The 10,712-nt window shown below is 37.6% G+C and overlaps 1 protein-coding gene across 1 annotated transcript; it reads left to right on the top strand.

Moving 5' to 3' along the window:
* Positions 1,811-2,587, top strand: LOC109232496. Its single transcript, XM_019398267.1, has one exon. It carries the CDS (start codon positions 1,811-1,813, stop codon positions 2,585-2,587), a length of 777 nt encoding a protein of 258 aa, XP_019253812.1.

Raw genomic sequence — 10,712 nt, 5'->3', positions numbered from 1 at the left:
TGTGGGAAAGACTTTGCACTTAGATATGGCTACCATTAATAAATCTCGACCTAGCTGTGAACGAGTTAAAGTGTTGGTGGATCTTCTAGCTGAATTACTAAAGAAGGTACGTATGGATATTAAGAATGAGGTGACTGGAGACATAAGGACTGAATGGGTGACAATCAAATATGATTATTTTCCAAAGTACTGCAAAGAATGTAAGCTTCAAGGTCATGATGAACTTGAATGCTGGAAACTACATCCAGAACTTATGGAAAATAAGGCTGATGATAAACAAGGGTAGAGGAGGCATTGTTGAAGGGAAAGGCAAAAATCAAGGTCCTTTGATGATTTTGTCCAGTGGTAAGTTGGTTGGTAATTCAAGGAACAATGGAAAGAGGTCAAAGACAATCGAGTAAATACAGGTGCTAGATTAGATAACAATCAGTCCAAAATTGGGAAAGAACTAGTTCCAGTTATTAGCAATGGTGATAAGCAGCTACAAACATCTAACAAATTTGCAACACTTGAAGGTGAAGACATTGGGGAAGGGCAAAACAAGCAGTTGGCAGTTGTTGATGAAGTCCATGAGGTAATTCAGGTGGATAAGGCTTCTCCTACTAAGGTTGGGAATCATACTCCTAAGACGGCAAAGAATTTAAATCCTACTGCTCCTGTATTTAATCCTAGTGCACAAAGGAGTAGGAGTGCTGAGAATATACATAAGGAATCCAGGGCACAATGAGTGAATAAAGCGTTTGGGGGTAACCTAGTTACTACCAATAAATCGTGTCAAGGTATTCCCTCTCAAACTATTAACACAAACAAATACTACTAAATTCCCAAAGATAAACGAGAAGGTTCAATGGAGTGGTGGAAGATTATGGGCTAATGAAATAGAGGAAGATTCAGAGGAAGGGGAAATACCTGAGGGTGCTCAAGGTGAGATAGATTCTACAGATGAGGATGTAGAGGATGAGGTTCAAAGCGTGAATGGGAAGGGATTGAAGTCCAACATCAGTGTTAATAAAATCAATGAAGAAACCAAGGCAAACAATAAAGAAGGTGAAGTCAATGAGCAGGAAAATACCAACCCTAATCAGACATCTACAGTAAACCCTAGGGCTGCTACAGTAAAACCTAAGGGAGATGAACGTGATGCGATTGATCCGGAGGGAACTGGACATGATGCACTAAACGTACCACAGCTGAAAGAGAAGAAGATGATAGGTGAGCAAACAAGCAGATCCCTGGTCCCTAAACCTATGCAATTAGCTACTGGTGCTATTGATGATCCTGACATACTAGTTGGGAAAACTTTCAGTGTCACTAGTGGAATCCTAGCCAAAGGTATATTGATCAACAATAAGGGGCAAAGGGAATTGGGAATGATAGCCAAGAATCATGAACCAAACCCTTTAGCACTTCAGGTGGTTGAGGATGCACAAGGAGAGGAGGAAGATTTGGGGAAGGATATTGAAGAAGAATCTACTGCTGCTAATAAGAGATGGTGACATATCCCCCAGAAGTGTGGACAAGAAGAAATCATCAACAAAACCTACAAGGAGACAGAAGAAGGACATCAAAGACAGTGTGCCTATAAGGGTGCAACCAAAGAGGAGTGTGATCTCTACTTCCAAATAATCTTATTGATAATGCTCTATTATGGAATGTGAGGTCGATTAATACTCAAAAGTCTTTCAATAGGTTACTTAACCTACACAGAAAGTACAACTTCTATTTAATAGGTTTGATGGAACCTTGGCAAGACATTAGCAAACTAGAGGAATATAGACAAAAGTTGGGGATACATTATGCTTATGCAAATATGAATGGGAAAATTTGGGCTTTTGTAGATGAAGATATTGATGTAGATATTGTGATGAACATGGAAAAACAAATGACTTTAATGTTTTTTCATAGGAATTTGAATAAGGAAATTTGCGTGACTCTTGTATATGTTAAATGTGATGCGATTGAAAGAATTCAGCTATGGGATTCAATGTACCATTTAGCTTCAAGTATGGAATCCCCTTGGCTTGTTGGAGGGGATTTTAATGTGATACTATCTGAGGAAGAGAAGTATGGGGGCCGTCCAGTGTATTTGAGTGAAGTGGAAGACTTGGCACATTGTGTTGATACATATGCATTGTATGATCTTGGCTTCAAAGGGAGTTTGTATACTTGGTGGAATGAAAGGTCGGATGTAGATTGCATCTACAAAAGGCTTGATATGTTCTTTACAAATCAGGAATTTCTTGATTTGTTCCCATCATTAGAAGTTGAGCATCTCATAAAATATGAATCTGATCATGCACCTCTTCTATTGTCATGTAATATTGACACTATGCAAGTGAAGAAGCCTTTCAAGTTTCTCAATTTTTGGGCTAAATGTGAGACCTTTTTGAATGTGATAAAGGAGAATTGGGTAACTGATACCATGGGAAATACTTTCAATATGTTCCAAAGTAAGTTGAAGAAAGTAAAGTCAGCTCTGGCAGCCTGGAGTAAGGAAACTTTTGGAGACATCTTCAAACAAATTATAGCATTGGAGGATATCATAAAGGTTCATGAAACTGAGTTTGAGTTGAATCCAATAGTCTAGAATAGGGCAAAACCACACAAGGTAGAAGCTGACCTCACAAGGTTCTATCATCTTGAAGAAGAATTTTGGAGGCAAAAGGCTGGAATGCAATGGTTTGAGGATGGTGATAGGAATACTAAGTTTTTTCATGTTCATGTGAGGGAAAAGGGGAAAAGACTACAACTATCCAGAATCTTAGATAACAATGGGAATTGGCTTGAATCTCAGGAAGATATGGCAAAAGAGGCAGTAGAATTCTTCCAAGCTCAATTCACTGAAGAGAGGGTTCCTACCAACTTTGACATCATTCAGTATGTCCCTAAGTTGGTGTCTATTGAACAGAATGAATTATAGTGGCAAGAACCAACCATGGAGGAGGTGAAGGCAGCAACATTTGGCCTAAATGGAGACAGTGCCAGTTGTCCAAATGGATTCACTAAACATTTTTATCAGGCAAGTTGGGATATTATTGGGGAAGATGTGCTTCATATGGTGAGTGCTTTCTTTTGTGGTGCAGAATTACCAAAATTCATCACACATACAAACCTTGTATTGCTTCCAAAGAAGAAGAATGTGGCAATATTTTCAGACATGAGACCAATCAGTTTGAGCAATATTTTCAATAAGATCATCTCTAGAGTAATTCATGAGAGGTTAGTACAGTTTCTTCCTTCTCTAATCTCTCCTAATTAGGCTGGATTTGTTAAGGGCAGGAGTATAGTGGCAAATATTTTACTTATACAACAGATCATAACTGATATAAGGATGAGAGGGAAGCCAGCTAATGTGGTGATCAAATTAGACATAAAAAAGGCTTATGATAGAATGTCATGGTTGTTCTTGACAAAGGTGTTGAGGCAGATGGGGTTTGGTGAGATCTTCATCGACATGATATTCAGATTAATATCCAACAATTGTTATTCAGTACTATTGAATGGGCAGGCCAATGGATTCCTCAAATCTACAAGGGGTGTCAAGCAAGGAGATCCTTTATCTCCTACTTTATTCATTCTAGCAGCAGAGGTTCTTGGGAGAGCATTGGATGCATTATTTGATAATCAAGATTTCATAGGCTTTGGCATGCCAAAGTGGAGCCATAATATCAACTACTTATTCTACGCAAATGACACAATCATATTCTGTTCTTCTCACTGTGGAGCAGTCCAGCTTGTCATGCATGTTTTGGAAGATTATGAGGTAGCCTCTAGGCAGAAAATAAAGAAAGAGAAATATTCCTTTTATATGCATGAAGGAGCACCAGCAGATGAAGTGAATATTGTACATTTGATCATTTAATTCCAAAGACATTCCTTCCCATTTACTTACTTAGGATGTCCAATTTTCTATAGCAGAAGAAAGAAGGAGTTCTATAAGAACATTCTATTCAAAGTACAGGAGAGGTTATCATCATGGAAGGGCAAGTTACTTTCAATTGGTGGCAGGGCAGTATTTAATTACACATGTGTTAGAGAGCATGCCAATTCACCTTCTTTAAGCAGTGAACCCTCCAGTATATGTGATCAAATAATTACACAAGATGTTTGCTAGGTTTTTTTGGAGCAATCCAGGTAATGGAAGGGCAAGAAACTGGGCTTCTTGGGATACTTTGTGTCTGCCTAAAAATGAAGGAGGACTTGGTTTTAGATCAATGTATGATGTGTCCAATGCTTTGTTTGCAAAACTGTGGCAAAACTATGAACTAAGGACTCTTTATGGAGTGCTTTCATGAGGAATAAATAATGTAAGAAGATAAATGAAGTGGTAGTACCAGGGAGACGGGGTTCTTAAGTGTGGAGAAAGATGATCCAAATGAGGGATGAGGTGGAAAATCAAATTTGGTGGTAATTGAAGAGTGGGAATTCCTGGTTTTGGTTTGATAATTGGACTGGTTTGGGAGCTCTCTATCATGCAACAGGTCCAGATCATTGGTGTGATAAATCTTATAAGTATGTTGATGAGGTGATAGAAAATGGTGCATGGAATGAAGGTCTTTTGAGAGAATTACTGCCTGAGGAGTTAGCCGATCACATCATGGATACAATCTCACCACCTTCAGATTACTCAATAAAGGATAAACCATGGTAGAAGCTAGAAACAAAAGGGACATTCTTAGTGAAGTCAGCTTGGCAATTTATAAGGAAGAGAAGGGTTGAAAGCAAATTATATAAATTTTTCTAGGTGAAGGGTGTGCCTTTCAAGATTAGTTTTTTTATGTGGAGACTCTGGAAGGAAAAACTACCATTAGATGATTGATTTTTTAAGGCTGGGATACTTTAGAACATCAAGATGTTGGTGTTGTAGGCATCCTAAGGAAGAGACAATGTCCCATGTTTTCTTGACATCTCCAGCAGCCAAATTTGTATGGAACTACTTTTGTGCTCCAGTAGGGATCACAACTGAAGGGAAGCAATTAGTTCAAGTAATAAATGAGTGGTGGCTTAAATCAGGAAACTCCAGTATGAAGGCAGCTTACCAAGCAATGCCATCCATAATAGTGTGGCATTTGTGGAAGAAAAGGAATTTTGGCAAACATGGGAAGAACGTATCTTTTAATAGGTCGATATTCCAGATTTCAACCACAATTCATATGTTCTTGAAGGTAAGAAGATCAGGGTTCAAAGGAGTTTCTGCCAATTGGATAGACTTACATGAGAAATTGCTTAATCATCTCCCTAGATTGAAATATACTATGTACTATGGCAGCTACCTCCAGATGGTTGGATAAAATGTAATACTGATGGTGCTAGTAGAGGAGACAATGGGGGAGCTTCCTATGGTTTTTGCATTAGGGATGGTATTGGAGACCTTATATATGCCCAGACAGATGTTGTGGAGGAGGCAACAAATAAGATTGCTGAAGCTCAGGCCATTTTGGAAGCAGCCAGGTACATACTTCAAATGCAGTTTCCTCCTTGTATAATTGAGACTGGCTCATTATTGCTGAAGAAAGTGTTAGATGAGGTATGGGAACCACCTTGGAACATTGCTAATCAGGTGGATGAAATCAAACTTCTTATGGCTAGAGGTGTTTTCCAGATTGTGCATGTGCTGAGGGAAGGAAACAAGTTAGAAGATCACTTAACTAACTTGACATTGGATCGGGAACATGGATTCAGGTGCAACCATTCTGGGAATTGGAATCAGAAGGTAGGAAAATATTAACAATGACAAGCTTGAAATACCTTATGTTAGGGTAAGGACTGCCAAGCCAAATTTTAATTGATATGCATGGAGCAATCATGAAAGGTGGGGGGTATGATTTGTGAAGGTAGCAAGGAACTAAGAAAGAAGGAGGAAAAGGTTAGTAGGGTATGGGAGACATCACTGGATCATCATATTCAAATCCTTTGGGAAGAGAATAGGATGATCATTTTTTCTACTAACCTTGTGTTCTTTTTTGCATGAGACGTTATTGTACTCATGCCTTGCCCTTTATTATGACTTCTATGGGTGGTATTAGCACTATGTGCTCATTCCCTTGAAGGAGGAAAGATGGCATGCACAAGTATGGAACTAAGGAGGCAAATGAACATTCATAGCATGCAACAAGCTTGGCAATGCGATCTAATGTTCCAGGCATTGGTATTGGTTGCGCAACAATCAGCAGGCCTAGCGAGCTTCACAGCACGCTTTAGACCTCGCCCAGCGCGCCCAGTAGCGAGTTCAACACCCGTGCAACGCCAGGGATTTCGCCAGCTCCATCTCGTTATGGACCTGGCGGCGCACAGTTTGTGGCTTGCTCTTCCACGCTATAGACCTCATGCAGCAGGACCAGGAGCGAGATCAACACCCGGCGATATGAGGTATTACGCCCACTCTCTCTCGCTAGAGACCCGGGGACGCGAAGGCTGTGGCAAATGTACCTGAGCAACGATGGTCAACACACTTATTATGGCGCATTTGGCAGCTCATATCTGGCAACTTGGAGACAAATTGGAATAAAATTTTCATGTGCCACGCATATAGGATGACTCAGGATCAACTTCATGCAAAGGCTTGAAGAGATAAGAAATGGAAGTTACGCGAAAATGAAATCAAAAACAGTGTACTCGTACTTCTTTGGACAGTGCACCATTTCCAGATTTTGCGTGGCTTACATTTTTATGCATGTGAACTACTGGAATTGCATACTATCAAATTGGGATGCAATCACACAACATACAAGGATACAAGAAAAAGGAAAGATGTTCCATAGCATCATAGTTTGTACAGTGGCTATTGAGGAGGCTATTTATACAAGCAATTTGGCTATGTGTGCAACAGGAGAAACTGGGGAGCGCATGGCTATATTTACAAAGAGCGGATAAATCAGCTGGACTTCAATAACGGGCTTCAAGGGCTAATTTCTACTTATAAAACCTACATTAGAACTTATGTGATATCATTATTGAGTGCATCACTCGACTTTGATAATAGGATTTATGTAGTTTACAAAGTTTATTTCTTTCATGTTTTAGGATTTCATGACACTTTGTTTTTATTTCATTACACATATAAAAACTAGCCCTAGGCACTGCCTAGTGGATTACTAAAAAAAAGAAAAAAAAATTATTCAAATTTAAAATTTCAAAAGATATGCATATTTTACTAGTTAAATATTGAAGAAAGGTAATACATTATTAATAAATTCATAACTAAACATAAACTCTAAGGCAGATATTTTAGAGCTACCTAGAAAAATAAATTCTTTCAAGATTGATGGAAGTAATTGTAGCGTGTTTCGCAGATTTTATTCTCTTACTAGCGATATAACACTTAAATTGGCGAAGATTCATGTCCAAATTTTCAGTAAAAAAGATATCCAACAGCTTTCCTTTGAAGACAATCTAAGAGCTTAACAGTTAGATTTTCTATCTAAATGTTTGGGAATCTATCCAATGGAAAATATATCATGTGCAAATCTTCAAATCTTATGTCATATGCAAGATAGAACCTTTGATTAATAGAAAAGATTGTGCGATATTTTTAGAATTATTATTATGAAGATCTATATAGTTGTTATAGAGGAGTAATTTTACAAAGAGCGTTCTGCTATAAACATGGATGTTGTTGATATAAGTAAAAAGTTGTTACAGAGAGGTAAAATATAACGTAAAAAATTGGTTCTGAGGAAGACTTGGCTTTTATAGTGAATGGCTGTTATATAGGGATGTTGTTATAGAGAGGCCTGACTGTATATATATAAAGGAGCAAAATAACATGTAAAACGATAAAATATTAAATGGGAGGGGATATGTGAAAGGGGAAATATCATAAAAATGGCAAGTATGAAACCACAAAATAACATCTTCTGAAATAAGCAACAATATAACAAAGTAAATCACCAAAACTAGAAATAAAATAAGGCAATGAAGTAAAGATGGCACAGCATCATCCTTCGTGCTTTTACTCTCATCCTCGCCATTTAATATCATAAATAGAATGATACAGCATCATCTTTTGTGCTTTTACTCACCGGCACGGAATCACCCTTCGTGTTTTTACTCTCAACATCTATCAATATATGATAATGAATGCAAATAAGGCATGACAACACTCTTCGTGCTTTTCAGTCTTCCTCACCAATCAACAATAAAAATCCAAATAATAAATGCAAGGCAGGAAATAATTTCACCTCATTTATAGTGCCATGATATCAAACTCAACTTTCAAGAATTCCCAACATCTTCAAAATAAACAATAAGTATGAGACGAATAATTAAAAGTAATAATCTAACGTAAGCATGAAGAACAAAATCAAATAAACATTTAGAACATAGAAACAATTCTCACCCGCATGCTTTAACCTAATAACAATGCATATGTACTCGTCACCTCACATATATGTCATTTTCACACATAATCCACGTAGCAAATAAACCAACAAGTCCTAATCCCTAATGTCAAGGTTAACCACGACACTTACCTCACTCCGGAATCAAATCAATGCTTAACTATGGCTTTTCCTCTAGAATTAGCCACCAAACCAATCAAATCTAACTAAATATAGTTCAAATAATTCAAAATAGGCTTTAGAATATTCAATGTTTCATGATTTTGGAAAAAGTCAACAAAAGTCAACCCCGGGCCCGCTTGGTCAAAACTCGAGATTCGGACCAAAATTAGCTACCCATTTACCCCAAGCCCGGTTATGTGATTAGTTTCAAATTCCGACCTTAGTTTGAGGTCTAAATATCAATTTCTCAAAATTCCCAATTTCTACCTAAATCCCTAATTTCTTCCATGAAAAAGCATAGATTAAAGGTTAAAATCAATGAGTGTTTATGAAAATGTAATGAAGCAAGTTAAAATCTACTAATATATGAAGTTGGGATAAAAAAAACCTTTTCCAAATCGCTTCTAGGTCAAGCTCAAACTTGAAAATAGTGAAAAATGAAGAGAATCCTGATTTTAGAGTGTTTAAATCACTAGGTGTCTGGTGCTCTGCGAGTCACCTGACGCAACCGCGATGCACAGCGGTCAAGAAGTCCTTCGCGTTCGCGAGCCACCCTCCGCGTTCGCATAGGCTTTCTCCCACCTGGCCTTCACGTTCGCGTAGGGTAACTACCTACCTCCCCCCCCCCCCCAGAATCCCCTAAACCTTCGCGTTCGCTTGAGGACGGTCGTGTTCGCGAAGGGTAAGCCCTGTTGAAATCCAATTTCGACCCTCCCTTTCAAAATTAATTTATTTATACTTAGTAGTTTGCAATGAACGTTTTAAAAGTATTTTCTATCAATAAATGAATATTTTACAAAATTAATAAAGTATTAGTTTTGAAATTAATAACCTAATATTAACATTATGTAAGTATAAATATACTTACTATTTTATTATTGCCTGTCAATTTCTAATACACCACCTAGGCTTTATGATTAATTTAATGAATTATTTCTCAAATTATGATTAATTAGATTATTATTTTCAAAATTAGTGTTATAATTTAGAAGACAGCGTATTTTATAAATAATTAATTATAATAATTAGTAGTATATTTGATTATTATAATTTCTACTACATTTTATTGAAAATAATTAAGTTTATTTAAATTAATTTCAAAAGGGATTAAAAGGCAAAAAGACTACAATTGCAAATCACCAATTAAACACAAGATGGCCATCTTTTAAATTCAGTTTGGCCCAAATGACAAGCCCAATCCAGAAAAAAAAAACACCCACTCCAAAGACCCTCTAATCCACTGTGGCGATCTGCGTCCCTCTCCCGAAACCAATCAGCGATTGCCACATCACTCGCCTCTCTCACTCACAAAGAAAACAAAATGAATCTGGACCTTTGATCTATCTCATCAGCGATCCGCGTTTAATCCCCATTTCCTTATTATTATTATTTAATCTTATTAAGATTTAATCTCAACCGTCTTATCAGAGAGATCCAACGGTCATCGATTTTAGCATTTTTAGCATTTTATAAAATCCTCATCTCCCTAAAAAACAGGGACATTGATCAAATGATCCAACAGCCCGAATCTAATCTCCTAATTTTAACTCTGACACACCCCGAAACCCTACTCATTTCCCATTTGACCAGCTGCCTCTCTTTCCTCTTTTCCTCTCTAATCTCTCAAACCCTTCATGCCCATCAGCCAATGAAACCTTGCACAAATCGGTGCAAGGTCATGAATTCGAGCCGTACAACACTCAATCTGTCCCCGAGCCGTGAATCCTGCCAATTTCTTTCCCGTTTCGTCATTTAATTTCAAAACGCCTAAAATTTGGAAACCTAGTTTGAGGATGAAACTTCAAATCGTTCAAATCCTCTTATGCTTCGTCAAATCGGAGCATGCATGGAGCTTCTTTAGAGAGTCATCGTGAGAATTCTGTACCTAGAGGTCAAACGCAGTGACCTCTGGGTTTTATGATTGTTTTGTTGGTTCTTTGCCTTCAACGGTCAATTTCTCATCTCAGGTAAACTTCTTCATCATTTTCCCTCTGTATTCAGTCTGATTTCACCCTCCTTGCTATCATTATCCGTCTTTCGTCATCTTTGACTATCGATTTGAATATGCTGAAACCCTAAGCCATTAATGGCACTATAAAAAGGGGCTTAATGTGCTCACCTAACAGACCTAACATCTTCAACATACACAGCTAACACACCCAACAGATACAAAAAGCTATCACTAAATTATTTCGAAAGATATCGATTTAG

Source organism: Nicotiana attenuata, chromosome 9 (genome assembly GCF_001879085.1).
Source record: "Nicotiana attenuata strain UT chromosome 9, NIATTr2, whole genome shotgun sequence".
Taxonomy (NCBI): Eukaryota; Viridiplantae; Streptophyta; class Magnoliopsida; order Solanales; family Solanaceae; genus Nicotiana; species Nicotiana attenuata.
Note: the sequence above shows the minus strand (reverse complement) of the source record. Positions and strands in the feature narration are given on the sequence as shown.

What these genes read in the sequence shown, in the direction of transcription:
- LOC109232496 (XM_019398267.1), top strand. Translation starts at nt 1,811, where the DNA reads ATGAATGGGAAAATTTGGGCTTTTGTAGATGAAGATATTGATGTAGAT.